At 56.0% G+C, this 13,195-nt stretch overlaps 1 protein-coding gene across 1 annotated transcript in view; it reads left to right on the forward strand.

Annotated features, from left to right (window-relative positions):
* Nucleotides 1–1,105: 1,105 nt before the first annotated feature.
* The window catches only part of MRPS5 (mitochondrial ribosomal protein S5), a 43,696-nt gene continuing 31,606 nt past the window's right edge, over nucleotides 1,106–13,195 (forward strand). The window contains exons 1-3 of the mRNA XM_054383600.1: nucleotides 1,106–1,175; nucleotides 2,709–2,846; nucleotides 11,653–11,778. Coding sequence (XP_054239575.1) covers nucleotides 1,106–1,175; nucleotides 2,709–2,846; nucleotides 11,653–11,778 — 334 coding nt within the window. The remainder of the gene's footprint in view (nucleotides 1,176–2,708; nucleotides 2,847–11,652; nucleotides 11,779–13,195) is intronic.

Here is a 13,195-nt window from a genome sequence, read left to right on the forward strand (position 1 = left end):
GAACTGGACACAGCATTCCAGGGGTGGTCTCAGCAGGGCAGAGCAGAGGGGCAGCAGAACCTCCCCAGCCCTGCTGAACACACTTTTCTTGCTGCCCCCCAGGATCCCATTGGCTCTCTTGGCCACAAGGGCACATTGCTGTCCCATGCAGAACTTGCTGCCCACCAGCACTCCAAGGTCTTCCTCCATGGAGCTGCTCTCCAGCAGTAAGTAGTCTTCCTCATGAAGTAAATAGTCTTCCTCACAACTGTGCTTTTCACCCTGTACCTCTGAACTGGTTTGGCTGTTTGTCCTTCCCTTGTCATCTTGCCAGGTGCCATAGCTCCCTATCCTTCAACAGACACTTTCCTTTACATGGCAGTCGATAAGGAGCTACTTTATCCAGCCTACATCCTGATCATGAGCTACCTTTTCAGGCCTACTGGTTCTCATTAGAAAATAGTTAAAATAGTTTAGCAAACAGCTGCAAGGTCAGATCCTAAAATGATTTTGCTATTCTGCTATACATATCGATCTAGTAATACTTAGTCTAATACATATACCTAATACCTATCTTCCTGCTAATACCTAGTCTAATGCATACCTTTATCTACCTAATCTAATGCCTGTTATCAGAGCGGCCGTTCCTGCCCGCTTTGGGTTGGAGCGGAGCCCAGCATCGGTCCCATGGCAGGCGGCTGCACCCACAGCTGCCCGCAGCACGGCTGGCTGCCAGGGCGGGAAGCGCAGGGGGACAAGCGGGCGGATATTTACTTCAACTGCTTCACACCGAGCACCGCCGCTCCGCCCGAGCCTGACCGGGTACCGAGGCCGGCGCCCGCCGCCCCCTGGGGCCGCCCCTGAGTTTGGGTCCTGCTCGGGGGCCTCTGATGCGGGGCTGTCCGGCGCCAGCCTGTCGACTCGTTAACGCAGCAGCTAGGCTCGGGAAGGGGCCGAGGTGGCAGAAGCGCTCCGGTAAGACTTCAGGTACGCTTCGGCCGTCGGTTTTGGCCGCTCCGCTCTGGCGCTCCCCCGAGCCGGCATCGCCCTGTGTTGGCTTTCTCATCAGGCAGTGCGTTGGGCAGCTAAGCGAGGGGGCGGGTGCCGGCGTGGGGAAGGGGCCGGCATGGCGGCGGCGGTGGTGGCGGCTGTCGGCCGGGCGTGCACCTCTGGGGCCTTCCGAGCGGCGTGGAGAGGTAATGGGGGTGGGGTGGGGTGCAGGCGGTCCCGGGGGAGCTTTCTCCAGGCGGGGAGGCGGTACTCACCCACGGGCTTGTCTCCCGTGGCAAGGGCAGGCAGAGCGCCGAGCGGATGCCCGCCGGGCGAGGGCGGTGTGCGCTTGTGCGGGTGTGCTCCTGAGAGCGGGAAGGAGGTTTGCTCTGTCTCTGCTGTCATCGCACGATTCTGGGGAATGACCTGACAAGAGCTGTTCGTGGTACGAGAACCAGTTGCCCTTGAGGTGGGATGAGAGGAGCTGCTCTGGAGGTGCCTGGGTCAGAACACGGCACAGCTGCAGGCAGTAATGACTCCATCAATGGACTGGACAAGGAGGTGGAGGCAGCCTCAGTCAGCTTGCAGGTGGCACTGAGCTGGGAGGCAGCGTGGAGCTGCTGGAGGGCAGGAAGGCTCTGCAGAGGGACCTGCACAGGCTGCAGCCATGGGATGAGGCCAATGGGATGAGAGCCAACAAGGCCAAGGGCTGGGTCCTGCACTTGGGGCACAACAACCCCAGGAAGGCTGCAGGCTTGGGGCAGAGGAAACTGGGAGGCTGTGCTGCCATTCAGCCTGACCTGGACAGGCTGCAGAGTGGGGCAGGGAGGGTGCTAAGGAAATTCAACAAGGGCAAGTGTAGGATCCTGCACCAGGGCAAGAAGAATCCCTTGCAGTGCTACAGGTGAGGGGACCTGCTGGAAAACAGCTCTGCAGAGAAGGACCTGGGAGTGCTGGTGGGCAGTAAGTTGGGCAAGAGAGAGCAATGTGCCCTAGTGGCCAAGAAGACCAATGGTCTCCTGGGGTTCATGGAGTGTGGCCAGCAGGGCTGGGGAGGCTCTACTCTGCCCTGCTGAGAGCACACCTGGAATGCTGTGTCCAGTTTGGGGCTCCCCAGTTCAAGAGAGACAGAGACCTGCTGGAGAGAGTCCAGTGGAGAGCTATGAGGATGATGAAGGGAACAGAGCACCTCTTTGGTGAGCAGAGGCTGGGTGAGCTGGAGCTGTTCAGCATGACAAGAGAAGGCTGAGAAACATCTGATCAATGGTTACAAATACCTTAAGGATGGGTGTCAAGAAGATGGGGCCAGTCTTTTTCCACTGGTGCCCAGTAACAGGACAAGAGGCAGTGGACACAAACTAGAACACAGGAGGTGCTGCCTCAACATGAGGAGAAACTTCTTTGGCGGCAGAGCCCTGGAGCAGGCTGCCCAGTGGGGTTGTGGAGTCTCCCTCTCTGGAGCCTTTCCAACCCCTCCTGGCTGTGTTCCTGTGTGCCCTGCCCTGGGTGCCCCTGCTCTGGCAGGGGGGTTGGCCTGGATGATCTCTGGAGGTCCCTTCCATCCCCATTCTGATTGTGTGATTCCCTCCCAACCCCTCCTGCAACCTGTCCTTCAAGACAAAAGCTTCAAGCCTTGATTCCCTTTGGAAACTGAGCTGGGGGCTGTGTGCTTGCAGGGAATGCTGCTTTAAAGAAGAAAAGGAGCTGGCCATAAACACCTTTCCTGTTTTCCTTCTCAGGGTTTGCTTCTGTGCCACTGGGAGGGAGTTGCCCTTCCTATTCCAGTCTGGCCTGGGCTTTCCAAGCACGGTGTTCCAGCTCTGGCCCCTGGACTGGCACAGTTGAGCAACGCAGAAGCAGCAGCTTCTTCAACACATGTAAGTCTCAGACTGGATTGAAGTTGTTCTCTGCAATAAACACAAGAGGAAAACAAATTTGCTTTGGAGAGATGCAGTAATGAAATGGTCAACTGTGTGCTGAGCTGCATCCAGAGCAGGGAGAGCAGCAGCACAGGGAGGGGATTCTGACCTCTGCTCTGCTCTGCTCACACCACACCTGCAGCACTGCCTCCAGCTCTGGGCCCCCAGCATGAGAGGGACCTGGAGCTGCTGGATTGGGTCCAGAGGAGGTCACAAAGATGATCAGAAAGGGATGGAGAACCTCCCCTGTGGGGAGAGGCTGGGAGAGTTGGGACTCCAGGGAGGCTCCAGGGAGACCTTAGAGCAGCCTTCCAGGACCTGAAGGGGCTCCAGGAGAGCTGGGGAGGGACTTTGGACAAGGGCTGGGAGTGCCAGGAGGAGAGGGAATGGATTGAAGCTTGAGGAGGGCAGATTGAGACTGGAGATGAGGAAGAAATTGTTGCCAGTGAGGGTGGGGAGACACTGGCACAGGTTGCCCAGGGAGGCTGTGGCTGCCTCCTCCCTGGAGGTGTTCAGGGCCAGGCTGGATGAGGCCTTGAGCAAGCTGTGCTGGGCGGAGGTGTCCCTGCCCATGGCAGGGGGTTGGAACTGGATGAGCTCTGAGGTCCCTTCCAAGCCAACCCAGGGGATGCATCTGTGAAATTTGAGATAGCTCTGCCTGGGCCTGGGGATGGAGTCAGTGCTATGCTGTGGTTCCTTCCAACCTAAATGATGTTGTGTTGCTAAAGAAGACAGAGACACAATTCTGAGGTGCCCAGACCCACAATAAAGGACAGGCAAGAGGAGTTAGATCAAGAACAGGTCTGGTTACACAGTAGGAAAAGGTTCTTCTTCTTGAGGGTGGTCCAGCACTGGACGAGGGTGGGGGAATGCAGAGAGGTTGTGGAATTTCTGTTACTGGAGATAGCAAAATATGGTGAGCAATTCTCTGTCCATTCTTGAAGCTGAGTTTAGCTTTGAAGTTGGCTTTGATTGGAGTGTGGGGTTAGATCAAGGACCTCTTGAAGTCCTTTATCATGTAAATTTGCCTGTGAATCTGTGGTTCCAGTGTATTCCTTCTAGCAGTATCAGAGGTGGTGAGTTGAATTGCACTCAAAGGTACAAGGTGGTTCTAGAGGAGCAGCAGCAAAATATTTTCAGAACATCAAATTTCATGATTTAGTAATTTAGCTCAGTGAGGTGTGGGGGTTGAGTGTTTTGGGCAGTCCTGGGGACAAGGATTTGGGGGTGCTGGTGGGGGAGAAGCTGGAGAGGAGCCAGCAATGGGCACTGGCAGCACAGAAGGCCAAGGGCAGCCTGGGCTGCAGCCAAAGCAGTGTGGGCAGAGCTGGAGAGAGAGGATCCTGCCCCTCTGCTCTGCTCTGGGGAGACCTCACCTGCAGGGCTGTGTCCAGCTCTGGGGCCCCCAACACAAGAGAGACCTGGAGCTGCTGGAGAGGGTCCAGAGGAGGCCAGAGAGATGCTGAGAGGGCTGGAGAAGCTCTGCTGTGGGGACAGGCTGGGAGAGTTGGGGCTGTTGAGCCTGCAGAGGAGAAGGCTGCAGGGAGAGCTCAGAGCTGCATTTCAATGTCTGCAGGGGAGCTGCAGGCAGGCTGGGGAGGGACTGTTGAGAAGGGCTTGGAGTGCTAGGCCCAGGGGCAATGGTTTGAAAGTGGAGCAGGGCAGCTTGAGGTTGGAGCTGAGGAGGAAGTTGTGCCCAAGGAGAGTGGTGAGACACTGGCACAGGCTGCCCAGGGCTGTGCTTGAGGCCCCAGCCCTGGAGATGTTCAGGGTGAGGCTGGACAGGGCTGTGGGCAACCTGCCCTAGTGGAGGATGTCCCTGCTGACCACAGCAGGCTTGGACTAGTGAGCTTTGGAGGTCCCTTCCAACCCAAACCATTCTATGATTTTATGTTTGATTCCACCCCCTCCCCCCTTATTCTCAGGTAATTCTTGGCCTAATGTTAAGCACAGTCTGAGTGCTCTGAGGGCAGTGAGGCTGGGGAGAGGTCTGGAGCACAGCCCTGTGAGGAGAGGCTGTGAGGAGCTGGGGGTGTTTAGCCTGGAGAAGAGGAGGCTCAGGGCAGACCTCATTGCTCTCTACAACTGCCTGAAGGGAGGTTGTAGCCAGGTGGGGGTTGGGCTCTGCTCCCAGGCACCCAGCACCAGAACAAGAGGACACAGTCTCAAGCTGTGCAGGGGGAAGGTTAGGCTGGAGGTGAGGAGAAAGTTCTTCCCAGAAAGAGTAATTGGCCATGGGATGTGCTGCCCAGGGAGGTGGTGGAGTCAGCACCCCTGGAGGTGTTCAGAAAAGGATTGGATGTGTCCCTTGGAGCCAGGGTTTGGTTGTCAGGAGGTGTTAGGCATTAGGTCATAGGTTGGACTTGGGGATCTCTGAGGTCTTTTCCAACCTGGTTGGTTCTGTGATTCTATGACTGTTTGATGCTTCTGCTTGTGGTGAGGCCATAAGGAACTTGCAAATTTAGGGAAAAAACCCCTCACAGCCTTCAGTGGTTTGTGAGATGAAATTGTTTCAATTTCTAGCTCTCCTGTCCATTTGGTTGGTGGCTACTGGACCCATGTTGATGATCTGAGCAGAGGGCATTCTTTTTCTGCAGATGGGCCAGCATGTGTTCATCAGAGAATCCTGCAATGGATTCTGACCTTGCTTAGGTCAGAAAGGACCTCAAAGATCACCTACTCAAATCCCTTGCCATGGGCAGGGAGCCTCTCAACTCTTGGTTGCTCAAGGCCTCATCCAGCCTGGCCTTAAACACCTCCAGGCAGGAGGCAGCCACAGCCTCCCTGGGCAACCTGTGCCAGTCTCTCACCACCCTTACTCTCAAGAATTTCTTCCTCATCTCCAGTCCAAATCTGCCCTCCTCAAGCTTCAATTCCTCTCCTCCTGTCACTCCCAGCCCTTGTCCAAAGTCCCTCCCCAGCTCTCCTGGAGCCCCTTCAGGTCCTGGAAGGCTGCTCTGAGGTCTCCCTGGAGAGACCTCCCTTCTTTTCAACCCCAACTCCCAGCCTGTCCCCACAGCAGAGCTTCTCCAGCCCTCTGATCATCTTTGTGACCTCCCCTGGACCCTCTCCATCAGCTCCAGGTCCCTCTCATTCTGGGGACCCCAGAGCTGGAGGCAGTGCTGCAGGTGTGGTGTGAGCAGAGCAGAGCAGAGGTCAGAATCCCCTCCCTGTGCTGCTGCTCTCCCTGCTCTGGATGCAGCTCAGCACACAGCTGCCTGCTGGGCTGCCAGGGACCATTGCTGGCTCCTGGGGACTCTGTCACCACCTGACACCCCCAAGGCCTTCTCCTGCAGGCTGCTCTCCAGCCACTGCTCACCCAGCCTACATTTCTCCTGCCCCTGCCTGTGCTCTTCAGTCAGCTTGGTGCTTTGCTGCCCAGCCAGATTGACCTTTTCTGTGGTCAGATATCTTTTATTCCTCCACTGCTGTGTTGTCTGTCCCCTGTGAGCAGTGTCCCTGCCCCTGTAATCTTCTTGACTGCAGCACATTCCTTCCATGTTCCATTCTTGTCACTTTGTCTTACAGTCAGGGTGATATCTGCCATCTTCCAAAGGGCTCTCAGCTCTGTAGCCTGCAGGCTTCCCATGTGCTCCATGAAATTCACTGCTTTCCAAACACAGGATGAGATTATTGCAGACTGATTAGCTGCACTTGGGTACCAAATGTGACATTGTCATCTGCTTCTCCTTTTGGCAGAGCTTGTCTGGTGCTTGAGGTCAAAACCTGACTCACTCAAGTGGTAGGAAAGGGGCAAAGGTTTGAAAGTGGAGCAGGGATTAGGTTGGACATTCAGAGGGAGCTCTGCACAAGGAGACTGGTGAAATACTGGCACAGGCTGCCCAGAGATGGGGGCACCAGGACAGCCCAGGGGTGATCCTGCTGGAGAGCAGCTCCATGGAAAAGGACCTTGGAGTGCTGGTGGGCAGCAAGTTCTGCATGGGACAGCAATGTGCCCTTGTGGCCAAGAGAGCCAATGGGATCCTGGGGGGCAGCAAGAAAAGTGTGGGCAGCAGGGCTGGGGAGGTTCTGCTGCCCCTCTGCTCTGCCCTGCTGAGACCACCCCTGGAATGCTGTGTCCAGTTCTGGGCTCCCCAGGTCAGGAGAGACAGAGACCTGCTGGAGAAAGTCCAACAGAGAGCCAGGAGGATGATTTGGGGACTTGAGCATCTCCCCTGTGAAGAGAGACTGAGAGCCCTGGGGCTGTTTAGTGTGGAGAGGAGAAGGCTGAGAGGGATCTGATCAATGTCTGTCAATAGCTGAGGGCTGGGGGTCAGGAGGAAGGTGCCAGGCTCTGCTTGGTGGTGCCCAGGGACAGGACAAGGCACAAGAGGTGCAAGCTGGAAGCCAGGAGGTTCCTCTTTTTCCATGAGGAGAAACTTCTTTGGTGTGAGGCTGCTGGAGGCTGCCCAGGGGGGTTGTGGAGTCTCCTTCTCTGGAGCCTTTTCCAAGCCCACCTGGCTGTGTTCCTGGGTGCCCTGCTCTGGCAGGGGGGCTGGGCTGGATGCTCTCTGGAGCTCCCTTCCAGCCCCTCCCATTCTGTGCTTCTGTGCTTGAGGCCCCATCCCTGGAGCCATCCAAGCTCAGCCTGGCTGTGTCCCTGTGCAGCCTGCTCTAGCTGGAGGTGTCCCTGCTGAGGGCAGACCCTTGGAGGGTCCCTTCCAACCCAATGCAGTCTGTGAGTGTCACCTCAGCTGGCTGCTCTGTTGGGACCAGCTGCTCTCCTTTGGTTCAGGCTCCTTGCTCTGTGACCTCTGTTCCTTTCCTCTGTTTTGGCTTCAGGGATCTCATTGTACAGACAATGAGAATGCAGCTCAGGGTGCTGGGAGGTTTTTGAGTGTGCTCCCAGCTGCAGAGCTCCCTGCTCTCACCTGCTTCTTGCTGCCCCTCTCAGCAGCCTCCTTTGCAGCTGTTCCTGACCCTTTGTGAGGCCACACAACCTGCAGCAGTTTGGGGAACTCTTCCACCTTTTCAAAAGCAGCTTGCAAGGAAGAATGGGAATGGGTTCCTTGTCCCTGCATGTTTCCAGGCTGGCAGGATTAGCAGTGCCAACAAGAAATTGCTGCTTACACAGCAGTGTTCTGAGTCTGCTAAGAAGCTTAAGGTGATTGACCATCCACATTCCAACTCATGCAGCAGGCCTCTAGGGCCACTTTAGAACCTGCAAAGCTGCATCGTGCAAGAGCTGCTGGCCTGCAGTCTCCTTCTGGGCTGGACTTTGCTGCAGTGGTGCATTCCCTGCTTGCTGGTCCCAAGCACAGTTGGGCTTTTGGTTGGAAGTGAGATGCTCAGGTCAGCAATGAAGCTTTTCTCCTTGGTGAAGTTAGAGAATCACAGAGTTGCTTGGGTTGGAAATGGCCTTCAAAGATCATTGAGTCGACCACTCTCCAACTCTGCCAAGGCTGGGGCTGAGCCCTGGCCCTCAGCACCACAGCTCTGCCTCTTGCACACAATCACAGCAACGTTCAGGTTGGAAGAGCCCCTCAGGAGCACCAAGTCCAACCACTGCCCCTACTCTGCAAGGGTCAGCCCTAAACCAGAGCCCCAAGCACCACATCCAAACCACCTTGAAACACCTCCAGGCTTGGGGACTCCACCACCTCCCTGTGCAGCTCATCCCAGTGCCTGACCACACTTGATGGGGAAAAATATTTTCCTAATGTGCAGTCTGACCCTGCCCTGCTGCAGCTTGAGAAGAGACTGGTACCTGGGGGAAGAGACCAGCACCAGGCCCTCTCCAGCAGCTCCATGTCCCTCCCAGGACTGGAGGCAGTGCTGCAGGTGTGGTGTGAGCAGAGCAGAGCAGAGGTCAGAATCCCCTCCCTGTGCTGCTGCTCTCCCTGCTCTGGATGCAGCTCAGCACACAGCTGCCTGCTGGGCTGCCAGGGACCATTGCTGGCTCCTGGGGACTCTGTCACCACCTGACAGTGGTCAGTTAAGCCAACAATGAATTCCTGACTCTTGATATGAGGTGTAATTCTTTGGCCCACGTAGATGGCACAGGCTCATCCAGTTAGTGGAAGGAGCATCCAAGGCGTTCTGGGGGACTTCATGGCATGACCAGATGTGTGCTTGTGGACCTGATAAGTATTTTGCTTTAAACACATTCACTCATTTTTTAACATCTTGGATGATAAAGGATCACATGGAAAACAGAGGAGGGAGAAGATGATCTTTGCATGCTTGTCTTAATGTCTGGAACTCAGCTTGAGAGCGTGCTCTCAGCAACGTTACTGATGATGATGAGTGGAGTGGCTGACACACCAGAAGGCTGTGCTGGCACTCAGTGAGGCCTGGACAGGCAGAAGAGCAGAGAGGAGCTTCATAATAAGGGCAAGTGTAGAGTCCTGCACCTGAGGATGAATAACCCTGTGCACCACTGCAGGTTAGAGACTGACCTGCTGGAAAGCAGCTCTGTGCAGAAGGACCTGGGAGTGCTGGTGGTCAAGTTCACAATAAGCCAGCAATGTGCCCCCATGGCTAGGAAGGCAAATAGTATTCTGGGATGCAATAAGAGCACAGCCAGCAGGATGAGGGAGGTTTTCCTCCCCTTCTGCTTTGCCCTGCAGAGGCCACACCTGGAGTATTGTGTCCAATTCTGGGCTCCCCAGTTCAGGAAGGATAGAGAACTACTGGAGAGAGTCCAACGAAGGACCTCAAGGATGATCAGGGGACTGGAGCATCTCTTACAAGGAGAGGCTGAGAGACCTGGAGCTCTTTAGCCTGAGAAACAATATACAAAATGCATATAAATGTCTGGAGGATGGAGGCCATGAGGATGGATCCAGGCTCTTTTCCATGGTGACCAGTGATAGGACATGAGGTAATGGGTACAAATTAGAACACATGAGGTTTCTTTTAGAACTTAAGGAGAAACTTACTGACTTTGAGGCCAATGGAACACTGTAACAGGCTGCCCAGAGAGGTTGTGGAGTCTCCTTTTCTGGAGGCTTTCCAAATTCATCTGAACACATCCTTGTGAAACCTGATCTAGATGTACCTTCATTAGCAGGGGGTTGGACTAGAAGATCCCCAGAGATCCCTTCCAACCCCTACCACTCTGTGATTCTGTGACACCCCCAAGGCCTTCTCCTGCAGGCTGCTCTCCAGCCACTCCTCTCCCAGCCTGGATTTGTGCCTGGGGTTGCCCTGACCCAGCTGCAGGACCTTGCCCTTGGCCTGGCTGAGCCCCATGAGGATTGCCAAGACTTTAGGAATGTGATTCTTGAGAGCCACATGGATCTGGGCTTTCAGTAGTTCTCTCCCAGTGTAAGCAGTGGTGAGTTGGGGATGGAAAACAAGGGGTTGGAGCAGAGTTATTTTAATTCCCCTGGCTGGAAGTCTGTGCTGCCTTCAGAGAAACAAATTCATTTTCTAATGAGAGAAGAGGAGAGATTGAAGCTGCCATAGTAACACAGCCTCTGGGTGAGACCCAGAAGAGCATCACTCTGCCAACACAGCAGTGGTGCTGTGTGTGCTTTGTGGTGCTGGCCTCCTGCTCTGCAGCAGCAGGAGGGAATATGCTGCCTGCTCCACATCCTCAGGTCCATCCTGGTGTAGTTTGGTTTTGCCTGGGTTAAGAGGACCTTCTGTGATTCCATTCACTGGGCAGGTGGTCTCCTTCTCTAGACATCTTCCAAACCCCCCTGGGTGTGTTCCTGTGTGATCTGCCCCAGGTGGCCCTGCTCTGGCATTGGACCATTGGACTTGATGGTCCCTGGAGGGCCCTCCCAACCCCTGGCATTCTGTGATGCTGTGGCAGAGGCACACCTCTGCACACCTAGAGGGAAACTCCTTCCTTAGCCAGGCAGTAAGCACAGAGTGTCAGGAGCTGGAAGGGACCCCCAGAGCTCATCCAGTCCAACCCCCCTGCCAGAGCAGGGGCACCCAGGGCAGGGCACACAGGAGCACAGCCAGGCAGGTCTTCAATATCTCCACAGAGGGAGACTCCACAACCCCCCTGGGCAGCCTGCTCCAGGGCTCTGCCACCCTCACAGGGACAAAATCTCTCCTCCTGTTCCCATGGCACTTCCTATGCCTCAACTCCCACCACTGCCCCTTGTGCTGGCATTGGGCATCCCCCAGCAGAGCCTGGCTCCAGCCTCTGGGCACTCCCCCTGCACATCTTTAGCACCAGCAATGAGCTCACCCTCAGGCTCCTCCTCTCCAAGCTCCCGAGCCCTCAGCTCCCTCAGGCTCTCCCCATGAGGAAGATGTTCCACTGCCTGCAGCATCTTTGTGGCTCTGTGCTGGACTCTCTCAAGCACTTCCCTGAGGTCCTTCTTGAGCTGAGGGGCCCAGACCTGGACACAATATTCCAGATGTGGCCTCAGCAGGGCAGAGCAGAGGGGCAGGAGAACCTCTCTGACCTACTGACCACAGCCCTTCTGATCCCCCCCAGGCTGCCCTTGGCCTTCTTGGCCACCAGAGCACATTGCTGGCTCATGGCCAACCTCCCATCCACCAGCACCCCCAGGGCCTTTTCCCCTTCCCTGCTCTCCAGCAGCTCAGTCCCCAACCTCTCCTGCTCCCTGGGGTTGTTCTTTCCCAGGTGCAGGAATCTCCCCTTGCCCTTGTTGGATGTCATTCCATGTCTCCCTGCCCAGCTCTCAGCCTGTCTTAAGTCTCACTGAGTCCTACAGTTCAGATCCCAGCCAAGATGAAGCAGGAGGCTCAGGTGTCAAGGTTTGCCTCTGGTTGTTCAGCTTTGGTTTGCAGGAGGAGCTGTGCTTGTGTCTTACTTAGGAAAGCTTTTTTATTTCAGTGACAGCTGATGAGCTATGGAAAGGAGCTTTGGCAGAGACTGGCGCAGGAGTGAAGAAAGGAAGAGGAAAGAGAAGGAAGAAAAAGCTCAGGAAGAATCTCAACAGAGGCCAGGAGATTGGTGAAGGTAAATTGACAGAGGAAGGGCTGAAGGCATCTCCTGACCTTTCCATGTCTGCTGTTTCTGCAGTTGCTAAGTGGACAAATTGCTGGTGATGGCTGTGGTGCCAGAGGTATTTTTACCCTTTACAAAAAAAAAAAGAAATCCTGCTCTGGTTGTTTCATGTTGCCCTTGGAGGGGCTGGAGGGGGGTTGAATATCAATTTGGTATCATGCAATCAGTCAAAGTTAGAAGGGACCACAAGGCTCAGCCAGTTCCAACCCCCCTGCCATGGGCAGGGACACCTCACACAGGATCAGGCTGGCCAGAGCCTCATCCAGCCTGGCCTTAAACACCTCCAGGGATGGGGCCTCAACCACCTCCCTGGACAACCCATTCCAGGCTCTCAGCACTCTCATGGGGAAGAACTTCTTCCTAACATCCAGCCTGAATCTCCCCACTTCCAGCTTTATTCCATTCCCCCCACTCCTATCACTCCCTCACACCCTCAAAAGTCCCTCCCCAGCTTTCTTGGAGCCCCCTTCAGATCCTGGAAGGCCACCAGAAGGTCTCCTGGGAGCCTTCTCCTCTCCAGCCTGCACAACCCCAACTCTCTCAGGCTGTCTCCAGAGCAGAGCAGCTCCAGCCCTCTGCTCATCCTCATGGCCCTTCCCTGGACACCTTCCAGCCCCTCCAGATCCTTCCTGGAACAGAGGCTCCAGAACTGGACACAGAGCTCCAGGTGTGGTCTGAGCAGAGTGGAGCAGAGGGGGAGAATCCCCTCCCTGCCCTGCTGGCCACACTTCTCTTGCTGCAGCCCAGGCTCTGCTTGGCTCTCTGGGCTGCAGGTGCTCACTGCTGGCTCCTGCTGAGCTTCTCCTCCCCCAGCACCCCCAAGGCCTTTTCTTCAGGGCTGCTCTCCAGCCAGTCCCTGCCCAGCCTGGATCAGTGCTTGGCATTGCCCTGACCCAGCTGCAGGACCTTGCCCTTGGCCTTGTTGAACCTCAGAAGGCTGTCTTGGGCCCAGCTCTGCAGCCTGCCCAGGTCCCTCTGGAGGGATCCCTTCCCTCCAGCCTGTCCAGGTCCCTCTGGATGGATCCCTTCCCTCCAGCCTGCCCAGGTCCCTCTGGATGGATCCCTTCCCTCCAGCCTGCCCAGGTCCCTCTGGATGGATCCCTTCCCTCCAGCCTGTTCAGGTCCCTCTGGATGGATCCCTTCCCTCCAGCCTGCCCAGGTCCCTCTGGATGGATCCCTTCCCTCCAGCCTGTCCAGGTCCCTCTGGATGGATCCCTTCCCTCCAGCCTGCCCAGGTCCCTCTGGATGCATCCCTTCCCTCCAGCCTGCCCAGGTCCCTCTGGATGGATCCCTTCCCTCCAGCCTGTCAGCAGCACCACACAGCTTGGTGTCATCAGCAAACCTGCTGAGGGTGCCTCAATGCCACTGC

Source organism: Indicator indicator, chromosome 9, assembly GCF_027791375.1.
Source record: "Indicator indicator isolate 239-I01 chromosome 9, UM_Iind_1.1, whole genome shotgun sequence".
NCBI lineage: Eukaryota > Metazoa > Chordata > Aves > Piciformes > Indicatoridae > Indicator > Indicator indicator.